At 40.1% G+C, this 12,639-nt stretch overlaps 1 protein-coding gene across 1 annotated transcript in view; it reads left to right on the plus strand.

The window, feature by feature from the left end:
• The window catches only part of LOC138262145 (collagen alpha-4(VI) chain-like), a 343,879-nt gene extending 331,689 nt beyond the window's left edge, over positions 1–12,190 (plus strand). Inside the window, exon 43 of the mRNA XM_069211929.1 lies at positions 11,213–12,190. Within this exon, the coding sequence (XP_069068030.1) occupies positions 11,213–11,385 (173 nt within the window). The 3' untranslated portion in view covers positions 11,386–12,190. The remainder of the gene's footprint in view (positions 1–11,212) is intronic.
• The last annotated feature ends 449 nt before the right edge of the window (positions 12,191–12,639 follow it).

Here is a 12,639-nt window from a genome sequence, read left to right on the forward strand (position 1 = left end):
AGGGCCTGATTATGAGTTTGGCGGAAAGGGTACTGCCATCGAAACGTTGTCGGATTCCCAGCCCACCTAGTTGGCGGTCCGCCTGCTAAATTACAAGGATAGCGTTTTGCTGATCGAGAGACCGCCAGAGTCCCCCTGACTCAGCCAGCCATTCGCCAAGTGACATGACAGCGGCTGTTGAAAAGCAGCTGTCAGAGGGCGGTACAGACAGGGTTCCCGCCGTCCAGATTACAAAGTGCCTTTCAGTCAAGCTGACTGTGGCGGGGAGGCCACCTGCTTCAAGACGGCGGGATCGAAGTAAATGGGGTGCAAGTTTCCCATTTAATTTTTTTCTCTTCAGTCTCTGATGTGGACCCCTTCATCCAGGGCTCCCCTTCACACCAGCAATTTGACCCCCAAATTAAACTAAAAACAGTGACGGACGGAATCTAGGTAGGTACCTTTTGCACTTTTCTCGCATTGACTGGACTGGGCACATATGGTCCGCACTCCAGCAATGGAAAAGTACCCGTACAAGGTATTCTTTCACATGCATCATCCATTTATGTACATTTTAGACTTATTTATTAAAAATGTACACACCTACATCGACACATTTGAAAAATATTCCTTTAATTACTGACTGCATCTCGAGCTGGTTCCCTGCCATTAGAAACACTGCCATTGGGCTAGCGGTGATATCTAAATAGGGCGGGCAAAAGACCGCCAAGTCCATGGAGCACTTGGGACCGCAGCTGAATAGCAGTGGGACGGCCAAACTGATAATCAGGCCTATAGCTCAAAGTTTTTATGACCTTAATGTTATAACAATCAGAACTATTATGGATAAATGGTGCAATCTCCCTTTGTGTCCTCCTGATAAAATTTATTTGGTAAAAATGAATAGTAACATATCATTTAGGTTAGACAGCATCTAGCTCTCGTGCCAGTAGCCTCTACTAGACATTTTTGGGACATTATTAAATACACAAGCTATGAAATTTCCCATGCTGTTTTGGCTGAGTGTACCTGAGTGCAAGTTGTGTCTGTCTGTTTGTGCATAGGGTAACATTCCAAATATATGAGGGAGATAAACCCTTAATATAAAGATGCCAGTGAACCAGCTTTGAGTATGTAAAAGGCATGGCCTGAATGTAATTAGAGTTTGAGGATATGGTAGCAAGCAGGAGTGGGGTAGCAATAGTCAATATTCATTTTGATGGAGCTTCCAAAATGGCACAGATTCATTTTAGGTAGGTGTTGGCACTTTTTAACTTATTGAATTATTGTGTTTCCACTAATGTAGGCAGACTCACCCTAGATATCTTTTGTTATAACAACTTAAGTACATTACCACCTGATACAGGACTCTTGGTCAAATCACATTGTCATTCCATTTTACTGGTTGCATTCCCCTTGTCCACAACCACTTCTCAATCCCATGTTCGCGAGTCAAAGAGATGGAGCAATTTATCAATGAAGCAGTCTCCTCCCAGCTTCTGTACCATCTCTCATCAGTATCTGCTGATACAAACATTTTGCTCAAATGTTATAACAGGCAACTAATGTCCGCTGTGCTCCTCATCGGGATGCACAATGTAACTCGAGAGCCAGCACTTTCCGTAAAGCAATCACCAATAATCCTTCAACCATCCACAAAGGAGCCAATGCTTGCTGCGTTCAGTTGCTTATAAGACCTTTTATTTACTTCAGTGCTGCCAAAACCATCAAACGCATTTCTGCTACCTCCGTAGCCTTGTTCACTGATGGTGAAGCACCATTAAGTGCACATATTTACACCAATACAAATGCATTACGTCATGAACAAAATAAAAAACAGACTTAAAGGTTTCAACTTGGTTAAAACAAACTCAGGTTTGGCATAAAATTACTGCATTTGAATATGATTACCAAACATTGCAACTGCTGAAACTGTTAAAAGGCTCTTACAATATTTTTTCAATAAAGTAATACACATTTATAGTACACCATACAGCTGTGCATACAAAAAACATTTGTAGGGAAAATTTCTAAAGTGCCTTGTGCCTATGTACAATATAGCGCAAGTGGGCAAAAACGTGCATTTTAGATTGACAACCAATATATGTCAAAAGTTTGATAAACTTTGTCACAAATTAGTTAAAAAAAGACAGTAGCTTGAATGAAATGCTAGCTGCAATATACCACAATGAATGATGCGATAATTAGCAGCAAAAAGTGCCTAAATAATCAAGGGGCACATGTATGTACCATTTTTCTAGTCGCAAACAGCCCGATTTGCAGAATCGGACCGCTTGCGACAAGCAAAAACTATTTTGGTATGTAGAGAGTCTATTTTGCGATTCGGTAATCTATTGAACGAATTGCAAAATAGGTTTGCGAGTCGCAATTAGGAAGGGGCGTTCCGTTCCTAATCGCAAGTCGCAGCGTGATGTAGCATTGTTTTGTGACCGTGAAACCCAGTCACAAAACAATCGCAGTTAGCACCAGTTTCAAACTGGTGCTAACCCATTCACAAACGGGAATGGGTCCCCATTGGACCCCTTCCCCTTTTTGAATGACAGCTAAAATATTTTTTTAGAGCAGGCAGTGGTCCCACGCTCCACTGCCTGCTCTGAAAAAAAGAAAAGAAAACTTTTCATTTTTGTTTTTGAAATGCATCTCGTTTTCCTTCAAGGAAAACGGGCTGCATTTCCCCAAAAAAACCTGCTTTATTTAAAAGCAGTCACAGTCATGGTGGTCTGCTGTCTCCAGCAGGCCACCATCCCTGTGAGGGCAGTCATTCCCAATGAGGTCACAAATTGCGACCTACCTCATGAATATTCATGAGGTAGGTACACTGTTGTACATCCGGTTTTGCGACTCACAAAAATTGTGATTTGCAAAACCGGATCTTTGTACATGTGGCCCCAAGTGCCTAGTGCTATCAACTTTTTGAAAGCAATTTGCGATGCTCACTGGAATAGCATACTTGTACTGTCACATTGTACTATTTGTTGATAAAGTGCTTAGTGCAATGACGTTTTCTATATGATTATGATCAGAACGAGGCCATCGTTCCCTGCCAAACAACCATGCCCAACTGGGCTGAAACTGCTGTAGCTGAGTTGCATTGTTCCCAACTTATGCCCTTTGAAAACATGCTAAAACCACCCCATAAGTGAAACATAAAATCATATATAAACTGCTTCGTACATCGAGAAAGGGACACTTTTTTCTATTTTCAACCTTGCAACTATATATGCATTCATTTTCTTACAAATTTGTGTGCACATCCTCTTCTGTGGTGAGACCACTGGGATTTTTCGTGTTCAACTCAATGATATACTGTGACTCTTAACGCTTTCTCCCTGTCGCCTCCTCTTATACTTGGCAGGATTGTATCAATTACAAAATATGTGAGGCCATTGGTATTACTACAATGAAATTCCTCAAATTGCCTAGCAACAGGATACACCCTATCATGATTCCTAGTGACCCGTAGATGCTGTAGAATCCTTTTATGGACAGGGAGTGTTGTACTGCCTGTGTATGCTAAATCACAGGGACATTACAAGGCATAAATTGTATAGTTTGTTTTACAGTGGTAAATGCCAATGATTTTCTTACTTCTCTGAGTTAAAGGTGATGTATAAACCCTTGTATTAATGCCATGGCCACAGGCCTTGCACTTAACACATTTTCTGAACCCTGGGTTCTGATCTAACCAGGTTGTATTGGTCTTAGTACAAGTCTCTGGACTACTCCTTACAAGACTGTCCCTCATGGATTTGGCAGTCCTAACGGTTACACCAGGTATGCAAGGTACTACCTTGCCAATCACTGGATCACTTTGAATAAGGTCCCAGTGCTTCTGCAAAACAAATCTTACATTGCCTTCTTGTCTGTTAAATGTATTAATAAGTCTAAAGTGCAAATCTATTTTGTCTTGCCTGTCCTTCCTACTACCAAACAATAACTAATCGCTCGATTGTGCTCTTACTCTTTGTTGTGCCTCCTCAATACATGCTTTGGGATAGTCCCTTGTTACAAACCTTTTGGACAAATGTTCCAATGCTTTGACTTCCTTTTCCTGTTCACTACAATTCCATTTTACTCTCAAGCTCTCACCATATGGAACACTTTGAATTAATCTGTGAGGGTGAAAGCTTGTAGCATGCAATAGTGTGTTACCAAAAGTTGGCTTCCTAAACAGCTTAGTTTCCAGCCTTTTATTTTTGACAGTTAGGTCTAAAAAATTAAACTCTGTTGTGTGGATGGCACAAGTGAATTGCAGATTAAGCTTGTTAGCATTGATTTTCTTTGAGAACCTCTCTGCGCTCTCCTTGGTAGATTTGCGTAGCTGGGAGCAGAGAAGGTGCCCATCGCTGTTCCATGGATCTGATGAACTAGCTCCTTATTAAATAAAAGGATGTCCCTCTCAGGGCACCATTGGATCATCTTTAATAACATGTCTGTGTGTTTCCACAAACTTAATGTCAGTCATGGCTCGCTGTGCTCACGCGGGGCAGGGCGGGTGCAGCGCATAGGGGTGGTAGGAGGTACAATTTAATTAAAAAAAATAATAACTGCACGCCGCCGCGTCGCTCCGCTCCTCCGTCTCCTCTGCTGCATGCAGGCACAGTCTCCCAGCCTATCCTGCAGCCAATCCTGATGCTGCTCAGAGCCTGCCTACTACGCATATGTGTTTGGCCGGCCCGATATGGCTGGCCAAACATACATGCACATGCACACTGAGGAGGAGTGCTGTGTACCCCTCAGTGCTTGTCACAGCCTGTGACACTGCCCCTTTTACCAAAAAATGATAATAAACACAGTTTATTATCAATTTTTGGTAAAAGGTTTGCAGCTGCCTCTGCTGGCGGGTGGTGATGCTCCTCCGCCCTAATGGAGGAGCAGCCCCTGCTTAATGTTCTAGACCCCCAGAAATACTGTACTGCCGTTATGCCATCAACATGCTGAATACTTGAGTACAATGTTGACACATCTGTGTTGATTAAAAGGTAGTCTTCTTCCCATGGCATATCATATTTTTTTTAGAAACTCTTCTGTGTCCTGGTCATAAGAAGGTAAGGTGATGTCAAAATCTTGTAAGAAATAGTCCACATATCTGGAAGTGTTTTCAAAGGAGCTCCCAATTGCAGAAGTAATTAGGCGTCTGAGTGGGTTCTTTCTGTCCTTGTGAAATTTAGGTTTCAGATATAATACTGGAGTTCTTGGTTGGTCAATTCGTAAAAATTGGGGTGCATCATACAAGATAAGACCCTGCTTTCGCCAGTCCAATAGTTCCTGATTGTATTTCCTGTGTATTTCTTTCATCTTTTCACTGGTGCCCTTAACATAGCAGTGTTTGCTGTTGAGCTATTTATAGGCCTCCACCAGATTTTCTCCATGGATCACCAAAGCAAGTTTCCTCCTTTATCAGAATTTTATATAATGCAATCGGATCGAGATCTCAGCTTTTTCACCAATCCATAATATTGCTAATGACCGGAACTCTTGTTTTTTTTTTTTTTACTAAGATTGATATATAGCTGTTTTAAATTTTGAGTTACTAAATCATAATAAATGTCAACAGCGTCTTTAGGCATCATTGGTACAAATTTAGACCTCTGTTTGACATTTGTAGGAGCATCCCAACAGCTGTCTATGTCCTGCACATTGCAGATTGACTCAGCTGAAACTGGCAGCTCAACACCAAGAGTTTTATTTTCCTATTCCTGTAGGGTTGTAAGAAGGGTCATATCTGCTACCTAAACATACATTGACTTTTATCCCTTATGGATATCTGTGCTGTTTTCTTCTTTGGTTGCAGCATAAAGATTTGTTTCAGCTCTATACCCCTGATGAATTTAAAAAGGTCTATTCTTGTTTGGGTATAGTACATATTACTAGCTGGACAATATGGCAGGCCGAGTTTGAGGCTATTCTCTTCTTCGCTGAGAAGTCAAATTTATTATTGTATTACTGTTGCCATCAGTTTCAACTTTTAGAGCTTCTTTTTCCATCTCTGCACTCTCCCTCCAATAGGTTTTTCTCTGTCTGGCACAGCAGCAAGCATTGGTTCCTTTGTTGGATGGTTAACAAAGGATTATTGGTGATATACATATTCACTAGAAAAACCAAAGGTTACAGCGATGTTATAGTTACTAGTACAAAACCATAGAAATTCAGCGGTTATAGTTATTTATTCCGAAGTAACTATAACTCACACCCTAAGGTAACTATAATTCGCACCTTTGCCATGTACAGTTTTCTTATAAAAGATTTATTTGCAAATGTTGTAGCGATAATATCAAAGATGCCATAGAAGATGTAATCAATGATATAATATGTGGAGTAATTAGCTGTGCATGGCAAAGGCGAGAGTTATAATTACTTGAACTAATTCTAAATATAACTGCTGAATTTCTATGGTTTTGAATGAGTAAATTCAGAACATAACTATAAAATCTCTGTAACCTTTGTTTTTTTTTCAGTGAATTTCTATGGATTTCCAACGCAAAGTAATTTAAGTTACTATACGGTAATCTAACCACTGCTGTGCGCAGCCTTCAGCTTGTGGCCAGGCCCTGCAGCCAAGCCCTTATAACCACCCAACCCAGCACCACGCAAGGCCTTTCCCCATGAGCAGCGGCGGTTGGCCACAGGGTCTGTCTCTGTCAGTGGATGAGTAAGTGGGTGTGTGAGTGACTGAGTGGGTCTGAAAGTGGGTGTTTTAGTCTATGAGTGTGTGTCAGTGGTTGCATGAGTATCTGAGTGGGTGTGTGAGTGGGCGCATGAGTCTCTGAGTGCATGTATGAGTGAATGAATTAATATATGAAGGAGTCTGTGAATGTTTTTTTTGTGCATATTCCCGAATATCTGAGAGTATTCAAAGATATTGCACATGATGAAGAAAAATAATTTTAAACCCATAATTTGACCCTAAAACACTCCTATATCACACACCTGGGGTCAGGGTACCTTCACCCTGACCCCTTATACCACTTATCATTTCTATTTTCAGCCCCACGGACCCTCTCCCATAACATAAAATGGCAGCCGCAGTGTTGTAGACAGATTGTGGCCAACCAACTACATTGATTCTATTTGTGCATGCATTCACGAAAATTCGTGGATATTTGGGATGTATTTGAGGCCAGAGATATACACATTTGGAGTTTTCTTAATTTCTCATAAACTACTAAATGGATTTACACCAAATAACGTAAAGCACAATCTGTGTACTGAAAGCTAGTTTCCTGCTATATTGTTATGTAATTACGTCCAGCTGTTCGGGCTGTAGTCGTGTCTAAATGTAATTAATATGGGAAACACAACTTTTTTGACCCCCCCCACTTTTTCTTGGCCCCGATTGATGTATACCCCCCAAAATTTCCATGGGCAACAAGAATCACAGGGCATTTTTTCGGGAAAATTTTGTGAAAGTCAAACACCACCAAAGATATAGGCAAGTCAAAAAAAGCTTTTCTACGGAAACATAGTCCTAACTATAACTACCTACTAGCGAGCGCCATTAGGTAATATATAAATAGTATATATATATATATATATATATATATATATATATATATACACACATCTCTCTCTCTCTCTCTCTCTCTCTATATATATATATATATATATATATATATATATATATATATATATATATATATATATATATATATATATGTAGTGGTCATATATCTCTCTCTCTCTCTCTCTCTATATATATATATATATATATATATATATATATATATAGAGAGAGAGAGAGAGAGAGAGAGGTGTGTGTGTGTATATATATATATATATATATATATATATATAGATAGATATATTACCACGTGGTGGTCGCCAATAAAAATATTTGAAAGAAAAACCACAGACTCATTCATACACAAATTTATTTTTCTCATATATGCACTAGAGACTCATGCGTCCACTCACACACCCACTCAGACACTCATGCACTCACTCGTAGACTCACACACACACTTTCAGACCCACTCAGACATTCATGCATCCACTCACAGATCTACTGAGAGAGACAGGCCCTTTGGCCAACTTGCACTATGCACGGCCAAAGGCCATGCGTGGCATGGGTTTGGATGGTTATAAGGGCTTGTCTGCAAGGCCTGGCAGCAGGTTGGAATAACGTATAGTAATTAAAATTGCTATAGGTTAAAAAAAACATAGAAATTCGCTGAAATAAACAAAGGTTACAGCGACATTATAGTTAGGTTCTGAATGTACTCGTACAAAACTACAGAAATTCAGCAGTTACAGTTAGAGTTCTTTCAAGTAACTATAATTTGCGCCCTAAGGTAACTATAAGTTGCGCCTTCGCCATGCACAGCTAATTACTCCACATATTATATCACCAATGACATCTTCTATGAGATCTTTGATATTATCACTGCAGCATTTGCAAAAAATTATTGATAAGAAAACTGTGCATGGCAGGGGCGCCTTATATACAGTAGTTACCTTAGGCGTGAGTTATAGTTACTTGAAAGAACTTTAAACATAACTGTTGAATTTCTATGGTTTTGTACAAGTAAGTCTAAAACTATAACGCCCCTGTTACCTTTGTTTTTTTCAGTGAATATATATACATATCTGTCTCTCTCTCTCTCTCTCTCGCTACATATATAAAGTCACAAATATGGTGGTAGTAATGCTAGTGCTAAGGCTGAAATGTGGCAGTCTGAGCAGAGCTCCGGCAGGCCTCACTATAATGCACACAGCTTCTCCCACATGAAAGGAACTGAGCAGTTCCTTTCATGTGGGAGAAGCTGTATGCATTATATATATATGTATGGATTTCTCCCAGAAAATACTGAGCCACAAGCAGCATTCTTTGCTGCCAATAAATAATTGCAACCTCACTGGTCACATGTCAGTCTTTGATAAATTCCAATTGATTGCACCTTGAGAACCAGAAAATGTCTTCATTCCTTCCATGTGACAGCACATCTCTACCTGTGGTGTCTAGCCATTCACTCTCAGTTCTTCGTGCTGTATTATGAGGATTCCCACCTATTGCTAAAGTGCAGCAAGCCTGCAGGTGCTTTTGCTGATAATCTCTCAGCCAAGTTTCATAAAGCTATTTTACTAGTGGAACATAGGTTTGCACTGGCTACCCTGGATGCCTCCTTATCGACTGGCACCATTCTGGACGAACTAATCAGAACGTCTGTCATCCCGCTTCTGAAACATACATCATTTGTCACCAAGAATTAGACAGTTGTAGGCCTATTTCACAATTGCCTTTTTTAGCCAAACTCTTAGTGCATGCTTTCTCAAACCAACTCTCTAAGTTTGCTGAGCACCACTATCTTATATCCCATTTAGTCCAGCTTTTGAGCGGGTGGAGCACCAAGACCATTATGATGGTAGCTTTGCATAAGCTTTGAGCTTGCACTTGTTCAAGCCACATTAATTCTGCTTGATCTTTCTGCAACCTTTGATAAAGTGGAAAAAAAATCAGCTGCTATTAAGTCACCTGAAGCAGTTGGAAATTGCACACCTTGGTCTTAATTGGTTCAAGAACTTCCTATCTAATAGGGTGGTACTGGTTTTGCTCTCACTATTGTTGTTCAGACACAAGACCTTTACTTGAAGAGGTTCCTTAATTCAGTCCCATGGCTTTTCACTATTGCTGTAAGCTAATGACACATACATTGTTTTTAAGATATCTGGTGATCCAAATCAGTGTGTGGATGCTCTGTATGTTTCCACACAGTAGGTGCTTGGATGTTCGGGCACCAATTGAAGTAAAATACGTTTATACCAAGATCCTTCTGTTCCCTTCAGAGCTTCATTACTTTTTTAACTCCCACTTTGGTTGCTTTGTTTATAAAAGACTTTGATCTTTGTAGCCAGACTGAACCTTAATCTTAAGAGATCTATTGCCATTTCATCAGCATTCGTATTTAAAACTCTGTCTGGTTCATAAAACCCCATGGCCAACCCTCTATCACAATGATTTATGTTCTAGAGGCCTTCACCCTGAAAACAGTTTTTGTCACTGTTCATAAGTTCGGTCGAGCCTCTATTAAAGGTAAAGCACTTTAAGTCACTGCAGCTGAGCATTCGCACAGACTTAATTAATATGTGTGTATAATCCTCTCCTTTTAAAGGTGCCACGACAAGTACCCAGAATAATGGCTTGCTTACATATTTGGTTGTAGTCGATATTGCTGCATAGAACTGATTATTGAGGTCAAAATATGTTCCACCTTCAATGCAAAACCTTCATAATACAAAGTTTCAATGAAACAATGTTACAGAACATTAGAAGATCCTGAATTGGTGGGGTAGCAATGGCCTCAGGTTGTTTTATGCTCCAGCAATACACTTGGAGCCATAGCATGTGCCACTGCAGGACAGAAGTTTAGATAGTGATAGTGAATTAAAATAAAAACTAATAAATTGGTCTTACAAATATCAAAAGTAGTTCTCTTTGTGTAAATAGGTTGGTTTAATTCCTTAATACCAATAGGTCGTCTTCTCAAATGATTAGTTAATTTTTGAGAAAAACTGTTAAACTAGGATGAATGATGATATTTGATTATGGTATGTAATAATGTACATCTAATGAAGTTGTGTTTTCATGTTTAATATTTAACACAAAGGGGGTCATTACGACCTTGTCTGACCGCCGGGCAGCCGACAATGCGGCCGCACTCGCGCCACGGCCATTATGAGATCCCCGCCGGCCCGGTGGGGATCTCGCCCGTAACCCAAGAGCCGGCTCCAAATGGAGCCGGCGGTGTTGCGGCCGTGCAACGGGTACAGTTGCACCCGTCGCGCTTTTACTGTCTGCATAGCAGACAGTGAAAAGCTGCACGGGCCGTGGCAGGGGGCCGCGCGACTCCCCTTTCCGCCAGCCTTTTCATGGCGCCACGAAAAGGCTGGCGGGAGGGGGCCTCGTAATCGCAAGCAGCGCTGCCCTGGCAGATTAAAACCGCCGATACCACTGTGGCGGGAAACCGCCGGTCCTGGCGGTGCGACCGCGGCGTCGTAATCCCCTTTGAAGCATCGCCAGCCTGTTGGCGGTGCTTCCTCTGAAACAGCCCTGGCGGTCTTTGACCGCCAGGGTTGTAATGACCCCAAAAATCTTTTTATAAAGATAACACACATAAAATTTTGTTTGTATGTTTAACAACACAGCTTTTAACAAAGGTTACATACACAATACAATACAATAAAATAAAAGAATCTCTGATCTTGATCTCTGCAGATGCCTGTGCTGTGGCCCAAGATGAAGGACGTTGTCAGGAGTACAGTCTGAAGTGGTTCTACAACAAAGAGAAGAAAACATGTGTCCAGTTTTGGTATGGAGGCTGCGGAGGCAACTCGAATCGCTTCGAAACTCAAAAGGCCTGCGAAGCCATGTGCATCCCTTCATCCTAGCGTTACACTGGTGCTTTACCACAATGTGACAACTCTCCAGCGTTGCAGTAACTAAAGCATTTTTGTCCCAACAAATGAAATGAGCGTTGTTCTCAATACTGCGTACCAGGCTTTGGTGTACTAACACGCATTGGAAAGTAATTCCAACACTTCAAAAAAAACTCCAGGATGCCATGATAGAACTGATGGCGAAATATGATGCAGATTACACAGTATTTCATGTGTTGGCATTGATTACACACCACATTTATTTTGCTAATTATGGATCAATGATTGTTTTACAAAGGAAGACCAATATGTTTATCTTACTTGGTAATTCTATTTTTTCTAAGAATTTAGGCAACAAATACATGAACTTTAATTGTGTTGCCTTCAATGCCAAGAATGTGCACTTTCTGCAGTAGCTGTCATTTACTGAAAAATGAACTAATACCTCAAATATACAACACAGTGAAAAGTTTAAGATGTGGAATTCATTCCAAAATTACTTCACTTTGGCAAAATGGGTTTATGCTTTATGTAATATCCTGTCTTCATAGTGAAATGATGAAAAAGGATAGTATATTCAGTGGTACAATAGACACTAGTATAACTGGGACAGGTCAGGTATTTTTAAATGTTTTCATACAATTTAAAGTTGTGTCTATGCAAAGAAAGGGTGCTTAGTGATGTACATAACGTTCCTAATAAATGGTGCTTGTTACAGCCATTCGCCGACCAGAAACGGATGTAGCCACTTATTTGTCAAACTGTGCTCTGTCTTTTCTTCATTGTTACAGAAATTAAAAGAACAGGTTTTCACTAATTGACTAATTCTTTTTAAGTTGATGTGCATTGCGTGCATGAATGCTTCTCGGTGTTTTTATAACAATGTCATCATTTCTAGGTACTCAAAATCACAAAAGTATTATTTAATATAATTAGGTGACTCTTTCCCTAACTCTCTATTTTATATCCTTTCCTCTTTGTGAGTTATTTGAAGTATGTGTGAGTATTGCTGATCTAAGGTCTTCTGGTATTCCAGGCCATTGGATAGTTAACATTGTATTGTATGACATCTTCAAAAAGTAAGATGACCCAATATTTTCAGATGGGATACAACACAGACTGGATACAATTTTGACATATGGAGATCATTTTGCTCTTCCCAAAATCTTATAGCAAAGGTGTCCACTGCATGTGGAGAAGTACAGGATCACTGCCAAATTTTCAGGATATACATATAGCATAAATTAAAATAAAATTAATCTAAAT

This window comes from Pleurodeles waltl, chromosome 10, assembly GCF_031143425.1.
Source record: "Pleurodeles waltl isolate 20211129_DDA chromosome 10, aPleWal1.hap1.20221129, whole genome shotgun sequence".
Taxonomy (NCBI): Eukaryota; Metazoa; Chordata; class Amphibia; order Caudata; family Salamandridae; genus Pleurodeles; species Pleurodeles waltl.